General features: G+C 38.8%; 4 protein-coding genes across 4 annotated transcripts; all 4 read left to right on the top strand.

Annotated features, from left to right (window-relative positions):
• Positions 1-999: 999 nt before the first annotated feature.
• LOC146286808 (uncharacterized) lies at positions 1000-3904 on the top strand. Its single transcript, XM_084700211.1, has one exon. The coding sequence runs from the start codon at positions 1201-1203 to the stop codon at positions 3142-3144; it is 1944 nt and encodes a 647-aa protein (XP_084556337.1). The 5' UTR covers positions 1000-1200; the 3' UTR covers positions 3145-3904.
• A 708-nt stretch (positions 3905-4612) lies between these two features.
• On the top strand, positions 4613-7620 carry LOC146286807 (uncharacterized). Its single transcript, XM_084699254.1, has one exon. The coding sequence runs from the start codon at positions 4793-4795 to the stop codon at positions 6626-6628; it is 1836 nt and encodes a 611-aa protein (XP_084555380.1). The 5' UTR covers positions 4613-4792; the 3' UTR covers positions 6629-7620.
• A 1763-nt stretch (positions 7621-9383) lies between these two features.
• LOC146286806 (uncharacterized) lies at positions 9384-12339 on the top strand. Its single transcript, XM_084700876.1, has one exon. It carries the CDS (start codon positions 9553-9555, stop codon positions 11590-11592), a length of 2040 nt encoding a protein of 679 aa, XP_084557002.1. The 5' UTR covers positions 9384-9552; the 3' UTR covers positions 11593-12339.
• A 2310-nt stretch (positions 12340-14649) lies between these two features.
• On the top strand, positions 14650-17695 carry LOC146286805 (uncharacterized). The gene has a single exon (XM_084699245.1). The coding sequence runs from the start codon at positions 14842-14844 to the stop codon at positions 16882-16884; it is 2043 nt and encodes a 680-aa protein (XP_084555371.1). The 5' UTR covers positions 14650-14841; the 3' UTR covers positions 16885-17695.
• Positions 17696-17810: the final 115 nt, after the last annotated feature.

The raw sequence follows: 17810 nt of genomic DNA, 5'->3' as shown, positions 1-17810 counted from the left end.
TTGACAAAGAGTAGTGTTTGTATCTTGGGGTTTTCTAGAAGAATATTCAATCAAAGTTTTGTGTCATTGACATGGAGACCTTAGTTGTAGAGAAAGTTTTTTATAATTTATATTTCTATCATTGGTCAACGGCCAGATGAAATTGTTTTAAAGCAGTTTTACCTCCAGCCTTTAGGTGGCAGTATGTTTATAGCCCTGGTCTTTACAACAGGAACACCAGCATTGGGCTTCTATTGAGTTATCGCTGACATCTGCTTGGAATTTTGAAAGTTAAAAACCTTTTGTGTTGATTTGTAATAAAAAGTCAACCTTATATGTATCCCTGCTTGTCTTGTACATAAGATGTGAATACATCAGAAATGTACCTTGGGTGGGAATGTTTTACTTTACGTTGCATTTTTACACCATTTAAGAATCATATAGCCTACACTAAATGGGTCATAGAATTCAGATATTGCTCCAAATACACATAAAAAAGGTAGATGGAGATGTAGCTTGATGATGCTCATGGTTCAACGGGAGGTCCAACAAGATCATGTGCTATGGTCAAGTGTCCACATACTTTTGGCCATGTAATAAAGATCAGTGAGGATTTGGTTGTCTTTCCTCTGAGACATTTACAGAATAACAGTATAATCTACCTTTGTTTAAGTATAAATTGACTCAAGTATTTTCTACTGTAGAGGCAGGGCTTATACACGTTATTGTTTAACAACCAGACAATCTGTCATTGGATAGCAATATTATATGACTAACATTAGAGTTGCCAAGCAAATTACCTTTACATTCTGTATTCATTATAAAAGAACGCTCATCCAATGAAAATGTATATTTAGTTAAGCTACACTTCCGCCTAGGGAATCAAGGAATGGGGGCAGGATATAGGTGCTTTGTTTGAGTTATTGAGTTCGTATCACAGTCAATGATTTGTATTAATGTAGGCCACCGGCATCACACTCCCGAACAGTAGGTGGCGGTGATGAACCTCACGTTGGTTGGAATATGCCATAACATCAACAAAGAAGATAAACGTGCATTTGGGTTAACCTTCTACTTGTGCTATGAAAATAGGAAAAAATCACTACTATTGCACCTTTAAGGATACTTTTATAAGGAAGTGTATGGATAACTTATAGTCATTTGTTCCTGCGTTACAGCACTACAGAATACGAGGCAGGATTCGCAATCTTTAGGTTTAAAATGGAAGTCGTTGTGAAGCGAGAACAGGAGGAGCGACCATGCACTGAAATACGTCCTAAAAAAGATGAAGACGAAAACTTTTTTGCAAAAGCTATTCTTGACGATAATAAAGCGATTTGGCGAAGACGTTCAACTCTGGTGAATGAAATATTTTCAAAAATGATGATCTCTAAATTAGAAGAAAACAAGAGATGCAAGAAAATAGGGATTGATCTGGATGTTGGGTCAGGACTGAAGCAGAAACTGGATTTGCAGTTATTTACGATGGGTGTACTAAAAGAAATTGTACATTTTGCCAAAGTACTGTCGACTTACTCTCAAAAACTCTACATTGCTGAAATTCTGGAGTACAATTTTGCTATTGGCTTTGAAAACAGTAAACAAAGAAGTGAATTTGCATATCAAACTTTACAGAGAGTGGTTGAACTACAGAAATGTCACGCACAGAAGCCTTTTGAATTATCTGTCCTTAATCAACCTTGGATGCTTGGCCTAAAACCATATTACATGGTTCCAAAGACTTCCAGTCAGACAGACCCTCTTAGAGATTCTGGAATCATCACCTCAGAGCATCTGGGATATGCTGAAATCGATGTTGAAAGTGAGTCTGACATGATGGCCAACCAGGACATCAAGGTGGAGACTTTCTATACTGTGTCCAAGGAGACCAGGGCAGACCTCTACCCCCTGTGTCAGGAAATTGGTCTGGACCTTGATGTGACATATAAGGGTTGGTCTCAAGAGAAACTTGACATGGATGTTTTAACTACAGGGGTTATGATTGAAGTGGCTAAGTATACCAAGGAACTGTGTGGGAATTACAAGCAGATAGTCCTTGACATTTTGGAACACAATTTTGATCTTGATTTGCAAACTGTGGACTCTGAGGTCTTTACAAAAATTATCTACCAAATGAATGCAGGACGTTTGAATAAAATCAAACAGGGATGGTATGAAAGAGCGGTGTCATTGCAAAAATTTAGGAAGAGGGATCTTAAATTGGCACCAGCTGTTTCTAGAAGGCAGTCGGAACGACAGAAAAAGAGAGAACTCTCTGCTGCTGATGGTGATAAAAAGAAAAGGAAGAAAGGAACTCGACGTGAAAAAACTGCTGACAGGAATTTCAAGAAGTGGACTTGTAAGTTCAGCAGCTTTGAAAGGACTGTCCAATATAACTGTGAAACTGCAGATTTAGACCAAATGGGTGACCTAGGCTACATGTGCTCGAGGGAGAACCCTGGTCTTGAACCTTCACTTACAGTCTTGTCTGCTGCTGGTGGTGGACATGTAACCTCTCCTGCCCCTCCCCTGACACCATCTTATGACGCTCGTACTGCCTTGTGTGCTGGAAAAGTGAAGCTGCAAGACAATAACAATATGAGGGCAAGGCTTGATTACTATCCCTTTTGTGAACAATCAGGCATAGACCTTGATGTACATTCTAAATTGGAATCCAAAGAAAAACATGATTTGCAGGTTCTGACGAATGGTGTGATGTTTGAGATTCGTAAATATGTTAGAAGAAACAGAAAAAAGAAGGCCTATTCATACTTTCTACGCGACATTTTGGAGTACAACTTTGATATAAGTTTCCCCAATCAGAAGTGGCTTTTCTTTACCCAACGGTTAGCGTCGGATGTTAAACGACTGGCGAAAACATATTACCGTGACATGGCCATCAACCCAGATCATGCCACTGACGTTTTTGCACTACACTCGGAAATGCCAAAAGAAAAAAAGAAAAAGGAGACGGGTAATCAACCTTCAAGAACGTCTGAGAGAATTTCCAAGAAGAAGACCTGTAAATCTAGCAACTTTGAAAAGACCAACCCATATACAGATGGAACTGCAGATGTTGGCCAAATGGATGACCTAGGCTACAAGTGCTCACTGGAGAACCCTGGTCTTGAACCTTTGCTTACAGAGCAAGCAAACGGGTCATGATCTTTTTGTTGGTCAAATTAGTCACTTAAGAAAATGTGCAGAGCTGGAAATGCTGTCCCACAACCCAAGGTGATGATGGATTTGCTACCACAAATGCCAGAAAAGGTGTTACTAGACCCCTTTAAAATGTGTATGGTCATGTTCTTAGGGGATTAATTATAGCCTGATATTCAATCCTAAAGATGTGATCAGGTCTGTGGTCGTTGTAAGTGACTGCCCATTGTAATTGTTGTTTAAAATAGCTAAGTAGAAACTCAGAGCTATATTGTAAGTTAGCATCTTTGCTTAATTTCATGTTTTTATTTTGAATACATTTACCAATAACTTTCAGAACCTTTTTCCTGGTTTTTGATTCCCCACATTGGAGGGTTTAAATTTAGGGAAATTTAAAGGTTTGACCATGTAAGAATATTGCAGTATCTTTCTTCAGTTATAAAAGTTTCCCCTAACATTTTGGGGTTGATAAAGAAAAGTGTTTGTATCTTGGCTTTTTCTGGAAGAACATTCAATCATTGACATTAAAACCCTTAGTTGTAGAGAACATTTTTAATAATTTCTATCATTGGTCAATGGCTAGATGAAATTGTTTTAAAGCAGTATTTACCTCCAGCCTTTAGGTGGCAGTATGGTAATAGCCCTTGTCGTTACAACATAAACACCAGCATTGGGCTTCCATTGACTTATTGCTGACATCTGCTAAGAACTTTGAAAGCCAGAAACCTTTTGTTTTAATTTGTAATAAACAGTCAACCTTATATGTATCCCTGTTTGTCTTGTGCACACATGTGAATACATCAGAAATGTACCTTGGGTGGGAACTATTATGTTGCAGTTTTACACCACTGAAGATGAACATTGCATACACTTGATGGGTAGTATGCAGATATTGCTCCAAATACACATAAGAAAGGTAGATGGAGATGCAGCTTGATGATGCTCATGGTTTAATGGGAGGTCCAACAAGATCATTTGCTATGGTCAGGTGTCCGAATACTTTTGGCCATGTAATATAGATCAGTGAGGATTTGGTTGTATTTCCTCTGACAAATTTACAGAATAACAGGATTATCTACTTTTGTTTAAGTATTAGCTTCTCTTTTTTTTCTATAGAGGCAGGGTTTATATACGTTATTGTTTGACAACTAGACAGTGTCTTATAGCAAGATTATACGACTAGCATTAGAGTTGCAAAGCAAATTACATTTTACACACTATGTATTCATCACAAACGAACGATCATCCAATGAAAATGTATATGTAGTTTAGCCCCACTTGACCTTTTGTAATCTGGGAGAGGGGCAGGATATAGGTGTTTTCTTTATGAGTTATTGAGTTTGTACCATAGAGTTAGGTTTGTACCACACAATGGTTTTTATTAGTGTAGGCAACTGGCTTCACACCTCTATGCTTCACACTCACGAACAGTAGGTGGAGATAATGCGCCTCAAAACGTTATTGCAATCTACCATAACATCAACAGAAGAAGAATACACGCGTGCAAATCAGAGAGTCAGTCGGGTGCTAGCTACGTTATAAAAAACTTTTAAGAGTAATTTGATTAGGAAGTGTATGGATAACTTATATTCATTTAATCCTGCGTTACAGCACTACAGAATACAAGATAGGGCTCGCTATCTTTAGTTTGGAAATGGAAGTCGTTATTGTGAAGCAAGAAGAAAATGAGGAGGAGAAACCGTGCACAATGAGTCCTGAAAAGGAGGAAGACAAACCGTTTTTAGCAAATACTATTCGGACTAAAATACAGACTCAAAACAACACATCTTCGGAATCAAAAACCTCAAAAAATGTCAAGATTGAACATGATGTCAAATCAAGAAACATTGAAGAGAAAGAAGCGATATGGCGGAGACGTTCAACTCTGGTGAAAGAATTATTCTTAAAAGTGACGAGCGGTAAATTAGAAGAAAACAAGAGATGTAAGAAAATAGGATTAGATGTGGATGTGGGGTCAGGGCTGAAGCATACACTGGATTTGCATTTACTTACGAATGGTGTATTGCAAGAAGTTATAGTTTTTGCCAAAGCACTGTCGATTTATTCTCAAAAACATTACATCGCTGAAATTCTGGAGTACAATTTTAATATTGGCTTTGAAAACAGTAAAAATAGAACTGCATTTGTACTTCAAACTTGGCAGAGAGTGGTTGAACTGTGGAAATATCACGCGCAGAAGCCTTTTGAAATATCTATTCTTAATCAACCTTGGATGCTTGGTCTAAAACCACATTACATGGTTCCAAAGACTTCCAGTCAGATTGACCCTTTCAGAGAATCTGGAATCAAGTCAGAGCATCTGGGATATGCTGAAATCTGTGTTGAAAGTGAGTCTGACATGATGGCCAACCAGGACATCAAGGTGGAAACATTCTATACTGTGTCCAAGGAGACCAAGGCAGACCTCTACCCCCTGTGTCATGAAATCGGTCTGGACCTTGATGTGACATATAAAGGTTGGTCTCAAGAGAAACTTGACATGGATGTTTTAACCAAAGGGGTTATGATTGAAGTGGCCAAGTATACCAAGGAACTGTGTGGGAATTACAAGCAGATAGTCCTTGACATCTTGGAACACAATTTTGATCTTGATTTGCAAACTGTGGACTCTGAGCTCTTCAGAAGAATTCTCTACCAATTCTATTCAAAACGTGCTATTAATAAGAGACGTGGTCATGCATGGTATAAAAATGCCATCTCATTGCAAAAAGTTAGAAAGAGGGATCCTAAATTGGCACCAGCTGTTTCTGAAAGGCAGTCGGAACGACAGAAAAAGAGAAAACTGTCTGCCGCTGATTGTGATAAAAAGAAAGGACAGACAGTTACTCAATCTGCAGGAACATCTGAGGGAAATTTCAAGAAGACCTGTAAGTTCTGCAGCTTTGAAAGGACTGACCCATATACAAATGCAACTGCAGATTTTGGCCAAATTGATGACCTAGGCTACATGTGCTCGAGGGAGAACCCTGGTCTTGAACCTTCACTTACAGTCCTGTCTGCTGCTGGTGGTGGACACGTATCCTCTCCTGCCCCTCCCCTGACACCATCTTATGACACTCACACTGCCTTGTGTGCTGAAGTGAAGCTGCAAGACAATAGAAATATGAGGACAATATTTGATTACTATCCCTTTTGTGAACAATCAGGCATCGACCTTGATGTACATTCAAAATTGGAATCCAAAGAAAAACGTGACTTGCAGTTTCTGACGAATGGTGTGATGTATGAGATCCGTAAATATGTTAAAAGACACAAAAAAAAGAAGGCCTATTCACGCTTTCTAGGTGACATTTTGGAGTACAACTTTGATATGGGTTTCCACAATCAGAAGTGGCACATCTTTATCCCCCGATTAGTTTATCTTGTTGAACGACTGGTGAAAACATATCGGCGTGACAATGCCATCAACCCAAATCATGCCACTGACGTGTTTTCACTACACTATGCGAATGCGAAAATAAAAAAATGAGAGAAGGTTACTCGACCTGCAAGAACATCTGAGAGAATGTTCAAGAAGAAGACTAAATTGAGCAACTATGAAAGGACCAACCCATATACAGATGGAACTGCAGATGTTGGCCAAATGGATGACCAAGGCAACATGTGCTCACTGGAGAACCCTGGCCTCGAACCTTTGCTTACAGAGCAAGGAAACGTGTCATGATTTTTCTGTTGGTCAAATTAGTGACTTAAAAAAATGTGTAGAGCTGGAAATGGTGTCCCCACAACCCAAGGTGATGATGTATTTGCTACCACAGATACCAGAATAGGTATCACTAGCCACTTTTAAAATGTGTATGGCCATTTCTACAAAAACAAACATGATACCAAGTTCTTAGGGGATTTATTCTAACCTGATGTTGAAACCTAAAGATGTTATAAGGTCTGTGGTCATTGTAAGTGACTGCCCATTCTAACTGTTGCTTGAAATGGCCAAGTACAAACTGAGAGCTATATTGAAAGAAAGCATATTTTCTTCATTTTATGTTTTTAATTTGAATACATTTACAAATAACTTTGTCAGAACCCTTTTCCTGTTTTTTGATTCCCCACATTGCAGGGTTTAAATGCAAGAACATGTAGGGTAAGTTCTCACCATGTAAGAATATTGCAGTATCTTCTTCAGTTGTAAATGTTTCCTTGAACTTTTTGGGGTTGACAAAGAGTAGTGTTTGTATCTTGGGGTTTTCTCGAACATTAAATATAAGTTTTGTGTCAGTGACATGAAAACCTTAGTTGTTGAGAAAGTTTGTAATAATTAATATTTCTATCATTGGTCAATGGCCAGATGAAATTGTTTTAAAGCAGTATTTACCTCCAGCCTTTAGGTGGTAGTATTGTAATAGCCCTGTTCGTTACAACAGGAACACCAGCATTGGGATTCCATGGAGTTATTGCTAACATCTGCTAGGAACTTTGAAAGCCAGAAACCTTTTGATTTGTAATAAACAGTTAATCTTATATCCATCCCTGTTTGTTGTCTAGGGCATAAAACGTGTATACTGTACATCAGAAATTTACCTTGGGTGTAAATGTTCTACTCTATGTTGCATTTTTACACCACTTAAAATGAACAAAGCCTATACTAAATGGGTCATGGAATTAAGATATTGCTCCAAATACACATAAAAGGTAGATGGAGATGTAGCTTGATGATGCTCATGGTTCAACGGGAGGTCCAACAAGATCATGTGCTATGGTCAGGTGTCCACATACTTTTGGCCATGTAATATAGATCAGTGAGGATTTGGTTGAATTTCCTCTGACAAATTTACAGAATGACAGGATTATCTATTAACTATTATAGAGGGAGGGTTTATATACTTTATTGTTTGACAACTAGACAATGTGTCATAGGATAGCAAGATTATACGACTAGCATTAGAGTTGCAAAGCAAATGACCCACCTTTTACACACTCTGTATTCATCACAAACGAACGAACAATGAAAATGTACAGTCAGGTCCATAAATATTTGGACATTGACACAATTTTCATCATTTTGGCTCTGTATACCATGAAGGATTTAAATTGTTTGTGTCTATTCCAACATGTAATGATAGTATGACACAAATCTGTGTTCTAGAAAGAGTGGTCTGGAGTCGCAGAGGTCCGATAATATCAGCTTTAATGCAGCAGTTGGAAATCAACAAGTACAGAGCTCTGGGGCTGTCTACGTTTCCCTACCCGCAACAGAGTTTTTGGTTGGTTCACAAAGTCCAACTGGCTATCTGTCTCTGCCCCAGTATATATTATACAGTGCAATTGAAACATAAATATCAAAAAAGGGTTGAGCTTGTTCTCTCGTGTATCAGGGAGTGGTTCTTCCTTACGCATCCCACCTGCTTGGGCTCTCTCAGCCCGGTTTCGAGGTTGCTTCTGAAATGGAGAGATAACAACACAAAATACAGCCTGTTTCCCACACCCTGTGTGAGACACAATGTTTTAAGCCTGAGCAAACGTATAAGTTCATAAGACATACATTTATTAATCACAATACATAACTTTAATACATGCATCCTTTATAAAGTCTTAAAAGCATTGTTCCCGTTGCTATATATAGTGCACAGTGCCCGTGATGCATTTGGTGATTAAGTTGCCACAAATATTAATAACTGGAATTATAGATAGTGCCATGCCGGTGATACAGCTAATGATTATAGTTCTAGAATTGTACTGTAATGTATTATAAATTATTTAACCACCACAAAGGATTTGAAATGAAAATCAAGATGTGCTTTAAGTGCAGACTTTCAGCTTTAATTTCAGGGTATTTACATCCAAATCAGGTGAACGGTGCAGGAATTACAACACATTTTATATGTGCCCCCCCTTTTTAAGGGACCAAAAATAATTGGACAAACTAACAATCATAAATCGAATTGTCACTTTTAATACTTGGTTGCAACTGCCTTCAGTTCCTGCTTGTTCTTGGGGCATTCTCCCTTCAGTTTTGTCTTTAGCAAGTGAAATGCATGCTCAATTGGATTTAGGTCAGGTGATTGACTTGGCCATTTCAGAACATTCCACATCTTTGCCTTAAAAAACTCTTTGTGGAACTCTTAGTGGAACCCAAATTCGGTACAATGGGGTTTAATAGGGAGTGGCAAGGCTCTCCTTAAACAGGCTCTGGTGTAGGCAACTGGCTTCACACTCCCGAACAGTAGGTGGAGATGATGCGCCTCAAAACGTTAGTTGCAATCGACCATAACATCAACAGAAGAAGAAAAATATACACGCGTGTAAATCAGAGAGTCGGTCGGGTACTAGTTACGCTATAAAAAAACCTTCAGAATAATTTGAAAAGGAAGTGTATGGATAACATATATTCATTTAATCCTGCGTTACAGCACTACAGAATACAAGATAGGACTCGCTATCTTTAGTTTGGAAATGGAAGTCGTTATTGTAAAGCAAGAAGACAATGAGGAGGAGAAACCGTGCACAATTAGTCCTGAAAAGGAGGAATACAAACCGTTTTTAGCAAACACTATTCGGACTATTCAAATACAGACTCAAAACAACACATCTTCGGAATCAAAAACTTCCAAAAATGTCAAGATTGAACATGATGTCAAATCAATAAACATTGAAGAGAAGGAAGCAATATGGCGGAGACGTTCTACTCTGGTGAAAGAAATATTCTCAAAAGTGACGAGTGGTAAATTAGAAGAAAACAAGTACTGCAAAAAAATAGGATTAGATGTGGATGTGGGGTCAGGACTGAAGCAGAAACTGGATTTGCATTTACTTACGATGGGTGTAATGCAAGAAATTGTAGTTTTTGCCAAAGAGCTGTCGATTTATTCTCAAAGACATTACATTGCTGAAATTCTGGAGTACAATTTTGATATTGGCTTTGAAAACAGTAAAAATAGAACTGCATTTGTACTTCAAACTTGGCAGAGAGTGGTTGAACTGCGGAAATATCACGCGCAGAAGCCTTTTGAAATATCTATTCTTAATCAACCTTGGATGCTTGGTCTAAAACCACATTACATGGATCCAAAGACTTCCAGTCAGATTGACCATTTTAGAGAATCTGGAATCAAGTCAGAGCATCTGGGATATGCTGAAATCTGTGTTGAAAGTGAGTCTGACATGATGGCCAACCAGGATATCAAGGTGGAAACATTCTATACTGTGTCCAAGGAGACCAAGGCAGACCTCTACCCCCTGTGTCATGAAATCGGTCTGGACCTTGATGTGACATATAAGGGTTGGTCTCAAGAGAAACTTGACATAGATGTTTTAACCAAAGGGGTTATGATTGAAGTGGCCAAGTATACCAAGGAACTCTGTGGGCCATACCAGCAGATAGTCCTTGACGTCTTGGAACACAATTTTGATCTTGATTTGCAAACTGTGGACTCTGAGCTCTTTAGAAGAATTCTCTACCAATTCTATTCAAAACGTTCTATTAATAAGAGACGTGGTCATGCATGGTATGAAAAAGCCATCTCATTGCAAAAAGTTAGAAAGAGGGATCCTAAATTGGCACCAGCTGTTTCTGAAAGGCAGTCGGAACGACAGAAAAAGAGAAAACTGTCTGCTGCTGATTGTGATAAAAAGAAAGGACAGACAGTTATTCAATCTGCAGGAACATCTGAGGGAAATTTCAAGAAGACCTGTAAGTTCTGCAGCTTTGAAAGGACTGATCCATATACAAATGCAACTGCAGATTTTGGCCAAATGGATGACCTAGGCTACATGTGCTCGAGGGAGAACCCTGGTCTTGAACCTTCACTTACAGTCCTGTCTGCTGCTGGTGGTGGACACGTATCCTCTCCTGCCCCTCCCCTGACACCATCTTATGACACTCACACTGCCTTGTGTGCTGAAGTGAAGCTGCAAGACAATAGAAATATGAGGACAATATTTGATTACTATCCCTTTTGTGAACAATCAGGCATCGACCTTGATGTACATTCAAAATTGGAATCCAAAGAAAAACGTGACTTGCAGTTTCTGACGAATGGTGTGATGTATGAGATCCGTAAATATGTTAAAAGACACAAAAAAAAGAAGGCCTATTCACGCTTTCTAGGTGACATTTTGGATTACAACTTTGATATGGGTTTCCACAATCAGAAGTGGCACATCTTTATCCCCCGATTAGTTTATCTTGCTGAATGTCTGGCGAAAACATATCGCCGTGACAATGCCATCAACCCAAATCATGCCACTGACGTGTTTGCACTACACTGTAAAATGCGAAAAGAAAAGAAGAAAAGAGAGACGGTTACTCAACCTGCAAGAACATCTGGGAGAATTTCCAAGAAGAAGACCTGTAAATTGAGCAACTTTGAAAGGACCAACCCCTATACAGATGGAGCTGCAGATGTTGGCCAAATGGATGACCTAGGCTCCAAGTGCTCACTGGAGAACCCTGGTCTTGAACCTTTACTTACAGAGCAAGCAAACGTGTCTTGATTTTTTTGTTGGTCAAATTAGTCACTTAAGAAAATGTGCAGAGCTGGAAATGCTGTCCCACAACCCAAGGTGATGATGGATTTGCTACCACAAATGCCAGAAAAGGTGTTACTAGACCCCTTTTAAATGTGTATGGTCATGTTCTTAGGGGATTAATTATAGCCTGATATTCAATCCTAAAGATGTGATCAGGTCTGTGGTCGTTGTAAGTGACTGCCCATTGTAATTGTTGTAGCTAAGTAGAAAGTCAGAGCTGTATTGTAAGAAAGCATCTTTGCTTAATTTCATGTTTTTATTTTGAATACATTTACCAATAACTTTGTCAGAACCTTTTTCCTGGTTTTTTATTCCCACATTGCAGGGTTTAAATTCAGGGAAATTTAAAGGTTTGACCATGTAAGAATATTGCAGTATCTTTCTTCAGTTGTAAACGTTTCCCCTAACATTTTGGGGTTGACAAAGAAAAGTGTTTGTATCTTGGGTTTTTCTGGAAGAAGATTCAATCATTGACATTAAAACACTTAGTTGTAGAGAACATTTTTAATCATTTCTATCATCGGTCAATGGCTAGATGAAATTGTTTTAAAGCAGTATTTACCTCCAGCCTTTAGGTGGCAGTATGGTAATAGCCCTGTTCGTTACAACAGGAACACCAGCATTGGGCTTCCATTGAGTCTTGCTGACATCTGCTAGGAACTTTGAAAGCCAGAAACCTTTTGATTTGTAATACAGTTAACCTTATATCCATCCCTGTTTGTCGTCTTATGCATAAAACGTGTATGCATCAGAAATTTACCTTGGGTGTAAATGTTCTACTGTATGTTGCATTTTTACACCACTTAAAATGAACATAGCCTATACTAAATGGGTAATAGTATGCAGATACTGCTCCAAATACACATAAAAGGTAGATGGAGATGTAGCTTGATGATGCTCATGGTTCAATGGGAGGTCCAACAAGATCATGTGCTATGGTCAGGTGTCCACATACTTTTGGCCATGTAATATAGATCAGTGAGGATTTGGTTGTATTTCCTGTGACAAATTTACAGAATAACAGGATTATCTATTAACTATTATAGAGGCAGGGTTTATATACTTTATTGTTTGACAACTAGACAATGTGTCATAGGATAGCAAGATTATACAACTAGCATTAGAGTTGCAAAGCAAATGACCCACCTTTTACACACTGTATTCATCACAAACGAACGATCATCCAATGAAAATGTACAGTCAGGTCCATAAATATTTGGACATTGACACAATTGATCATTTTGGCTCTGTATACCACCACAATGGATTTGAAATGATTTGAAATGAAACAATCAAGATGTGCTTTAAGTGCAGACTTTCTGCTTTAATTCCAGGGTATTTACATCCAAATCAGGTGAACGGTGTAGGAATTACAGCACCTTTTATATGTGCCCACCCCCCCTTTTTAAGGGACCAAAAATAATTGGACAAACTAACATAATCATAAATCTAATTGTCACTTTTAATACTTGGTTGCAAATCCTTTGCGCTCAATGACAGCCTGAAGTCTGGAACCCATAGACATCACCAGACGCTGGGTTTCGTCCCTGTTGATGGTCTGCCAGGCTTCTACTGCAACTGCCTTCAGTTCCTGCTTGTTCTTGGGGCATTCTCCTTTCAGTTTTGTCTTTAGCAAGTGAAATGCATGCTCAATTGGATTTAGGTCAGGTGATTTACTTGGCCATTGCAGAACATTCCACTTCTTTGCCTTAAAAAACTCTTTGGTTGCTTTCGCAGTATGCTTCGGGTCGTTGTCCATCTGCACTGTGAAGCGCCGTCCTATGAGTTTTGAAGCATTTGGCTGAATCTGAGCAGATAAATTGCCCAAAACACTTCAGAATTCATCCTACTGCTTTTGTCAGCAGTCACATCGTCGATAAATACAAGGGAACCAGTTCCATTGGCAGCCATACATGCCCACGCCATAACACTACCTCCACCATGCTTCACTCATGAGGTGGTATGCTTTGGATCATGAGCAGTTCCTTCTCCATACTCTTCTCTTCCCATCATTCTGGTACAAGTTGATCTTGGTCTCATCTGTCCATAGGATGTTGTTCCAGAACTGTACAGGCTCTTTTAGATGTTTTTTGGCAAACTCTAATCTGTTCTTCCTGTTTTTGAGACTCACCAATGGTTTACATGTTGTGGCGAACTCTCTGTATTTACTCTGGTCAAGTCTTCTCTTAATTGTTGACTTTGACACAGATACGGCTACCTCCTGGAGAGTGTTCTTGATCTGGCCAACGGTTGTGAAGGGGTTTTCTGTTTTTTTTTTTCTCTGTTTTCTGAAGTCTTCCGGGTCTTTTGGTTTTGCTGAGCTCACCAATGCGTTCTTTCTTTTTAAGAATGTACCAAACAGTTGATTTGGCCACACCTAATGTTTTTGCTATCTCTGTGATAGGTTTGTTTTGATTTTTCAGCCCAACGATGGATGCTTCACTGATGGTGACAGCTCTTTGGACTTCATACGGAGAGTTGACAGAAACAGATTTCAAACACAAATACCATACTTGAAAGTAACTCTAGACCTTTTATCTGCTCCTTGTCAATGAAATATCGAACTCCCTTTATGAGGGAATAACATACATCTGGACATGGAACAGCTGAGCAACCAATGTCCAATTACTTTTGGTCCCTTTAAAAAGGGGGGGAGGGGGGAACATATCAAATGTGTTGTAAATCCTACACCGTTCACCTGATTTGGATTTAAATACCCTGAAATTAAAGCTGAAAGTCTGCACTTAAAGCACATCTTGATTGTTTCATTTCAAACCCATTGTGGTGGTATACTGAGCCAAAATGATGAAAATTGTGTCAATGTCCAAATATTTATGGACCTGACTGGATATGTAGTTTAGCCCCACTTGACATTTTGTAATCTGGGATGGGGCCAGGAAATAGGTGTTTACTTTGAGTTATTGAGTTTGTACCACACAATGGTTTGTATAAGTGTAGGCAACTGGCTTCACACTCCCGAACAGTAGGTGGAGATGATGCCCCTCAAAACGTTAGTTGCAATCGACCATAACATCACCAGAAGAAGAAGAATATGCACGCGTGCAAATCAGAGAGTCGGTCGGGAACTTGTTACGCTATAAAAAACCCTTAAGAATAATTTGATTAGGAAGTGTATGGATAACTTATATTCATTTAATCCTGCGTTACAGCGCTACAGAATACAAGATATCACTCACTATCTTTAGTTTGGAAATGGAAGTCGTTATTGTGAAGCAAGAAGACAATGAGGAGGAGAAACCGTGCACAATTAGTCCTGAAAAGGAGGAATACAAACCGTTTTTAGCAAACACTATTCGGACTATTAAAATACAGACTCAAAACAACACATCTTCGGAATCAAAAACTTCCAAAAATATCAAGATTGAACATGATGTCAAACCATTAAACATTGAAGAGAAGAAAGCGATATGGCGGAGACGTTCAACTCTGGTGAAAGAAATAATCTCAAAAGTGACGAGTGGTAAATTAGAAGAAAACAAGAGATGCAAAAAAATAGGATTAGATGTGGATGTGGGTTCAGGAATGAAGCAGAAACTGGATTTGCATCTACTTAGGATGGGTGTAATGCACGAAATTATACTTTTTGCCAAAGAGCTGTCGATTAATTCTCAAAGACATTACATTGCTGAAATTCTGGAGTACAATTTTGATATTGGCTTTGAAAACAGTAAAAATAGAAATGCATTTGTACTTCAAACTTGGCAGAGAGTGGTTGAACTGCAGAAATATCACGCACAGAACCCTTTTGAAATATCTATTCTTAATCAACCTTGGATGCTTGGTCTAAAACCACATTACATGGTTCCAAAGACTTCCAGTCAGATTGACCATTTGAGAGAATCTGGAATCAAGTCAGAGCATATGGGATATGCTGAAATCTGCGTTGAAAGTGAGTCTGACATGATGGCCAACCAAGACATCAAGGTGGAAACATTCTACACTGTGTCCAAGGAGACCAGGGCAGACCTCTACCCCATGTGTCAGGAAATTGGTCTGGACCTTGATGTGACATATAAAGGTTGGTCAAAAGAGAAACTTGACATGGATGTTTTAACCAAAGGGGTTATGATTGAAGTGGCTAAGTATACCAAAGAACTGTGTGGGACATTCAAGCAGATAGTCCTTGACATCTTGGAACACAATTTTGATCTTGATTTGCAAACTGTGGACTCTGAGCTCTTTAGAAGAATTCTCTACCAATTCTATTCAAAACGTTCTGTTAATAAGAGTCGTGGTGTGGCATGGTATGAAAAAGCCATCTCATTGCAAAAAGTTAGAAAGAGGGATCCTAAATTGGCACCAGCTGTTTCTGAAAGGCAGTCGGAACGACAGAAAAAGAGAAAACTGTCTGCCGCTGATGGTGATAAAAAGAAAAGAGAGACAGTTATTCAATCTGCAGGAACATCTGAGGGAAATTTCAAGAAGACCTGTAAGTTCTGCAACTTTGAAAGGACTGACCCATATACAAATGCAACTGCAGATTTTGGCCAAATGGATGACCTAGGCTACATGTGCTCACTGGAGAACCCTGGTCTTGAACCTTCACTTACAGTCCTGTCTGCTGCTGGTGGTGGACACGTATCCTCTCCTGCCCCTCCCCTGACACCATCTTATGACACTCACACTACCTTGTGTGCTGAAGAAGTGAAGCTGGAAGACAATAACAATATGAGGGCAATATTTGATTACTATCCCTTTTGTGAACAATTAGGCATTGACCTTGATGTATATTCAAAATTGGAATCCAAAGAAAAACATGACTTGCAGTTCCTGACAAATGGCGTGATGTACGAGATCCGTAAATATGTTAAAAGACACAAAAAAAAGAAGGCCTATTCACACTTTCTAGGTGACATTTTGGATTACAACTTTGATATCAGTTTCCACAATCAGAAGTGGCACATCTTTACCCACCGATTAGTTTATCTTGCTGAATGTCTGGCGAAAACATATCGCCGTAACATGGCCATCAACCCAAATCATGCCACTGACGTGTTTGCACTATACTATGGAATGCGAAAAGAAAAGAAGAAAAGAGAGACGGTTACTCAACCTGCAAGAACATCTGGGAGAATTTCCAAGAAGAAGACCTGTAAATTGAGCAACTTTGAAAGGACCAACCCCTATACAGATGGAACTGCAGATGTTGAGCAAATGGATGACCAAGGCAACATGTGCTCACTGGAGAACCCTGGTCTCGAACCTTTGCTTACAGAGCAGGCAAACGGGTCATGATTTTTTTGTTGGTCAAATTAGTCATTTAAGAAAATGTGTAGAGCTGGAAATGGTGTCCCCACAACCCAAGGTGATGATGTATTTGCTACCACAGATACCAGAATAGGTATCACTAGCCACTTTTAACATGTGTATGGCCATTTCTACAAAAACAAACATGATACCAAGTTCTTAGGGGATTTATTCTAACCTGATATTGAAACCTAAAGATGTTATAAGGTCTGTGGTCATTGTAAGTGACTGCCCATTCTAACTGTTGCTTGAAATGGCTAAGTACAAACTGAGAGCTATATTGAAAGAAAGAATATTTGCTTCATTTTACGTTTTTAATTTGAATACATTTAAAAATAACTTTGTCAGAACCTTTTTTTCCTGGTTTTTGATTCCCCATATTGCAGGGTTTAAATGCAAGAACATGTAGGGTAAGTTTTGACCATGTAAGAATATTGCAGTATCTTCTTCAGTTGTAAATGTTTCCTTGAACTTTTTGGGGTTGACAAAGAGTAGTGTTTGTATTGTGGGGTTTTCTTGAAGAACATTCAATCAAAGTTTTGTTTCAATGACATGAAGACCTTAGTTGTAGAGAATGTTTGTAATAATTAATATTTCTATCATTGGTCAATGGCCAGATGAAATTGTTTTAAAGCAGTATTTACCTCCAGCCTTTAGGTGGCAGTATGGTAATAGCCCTGTTTGTTACAACAGGAACACCAGCATTGGGCTTCTATTGAGTTATCGCTGGAATCTGCTTGGAATTTTGAAAGCCAGAAACCTTTTATTTTGATTTGTAATAAACAGTCAACCTTACATGTATCAGAATCAGAAAAGGTTTTATTCACCATGATAGTGCACAGACAAGGAATTTGCTTTGGCTGGGAGGTGCATACAATAAACATAAGAATCTTACATTTAAATTTATGGTCTAA

Source organism: Hypomesus nipponensis, chromosome 6 (genome assembly GCF_054491055.1).
Source record: "Hypomesus nipponensis isolate SF chromosome 6, ASM5449105v1, whole genome shotgun sequence".
NCBI classification, from domain to species: Eukaryota; Metazoa; Chordata; class Actinopteri; order Osmeriformes; family Osmeridae; genus Hypomesus; species Hypomesus nipponensis.
The sequence above is the reverse complement of the archived record's forward strand: the minus strand, read 5'-3'. Positions and strand labels throughout refer to the sequence as shown.

Excerpts from the sequence above, each read along its gene's own strand:
- LOC146286808 (XM_084700211.1), top strand. The coding sequence starts at position 1,201 with ATGGAAGTCGTTGTGAAGCGAGAACAGGAGGAGCGACCATGCACTGAA.
- LOC146286807 (XM_084699254.1), top strand. The coding sequence starts at position 4,793 with ATGGAAGTCGTTATTGTGAAGCAAGAAGAAAATGAGGAGGAGAAACCG.
- LOC146286806 (XM_084700876.1), top strand. The coding sequence starts at position 9,553 with ATGGAAGTCGTTATTGTAAAGCAAGAAGACAATGAGGAGGAGAAACCG.
- LOC146286805 (XM_084699245.1), top strand. The coding sequence starts at position 14,842 with ATGGAAGTCGTTATTGTGAAGCAAGAAGACAATGAGGAGGAGAAACCG.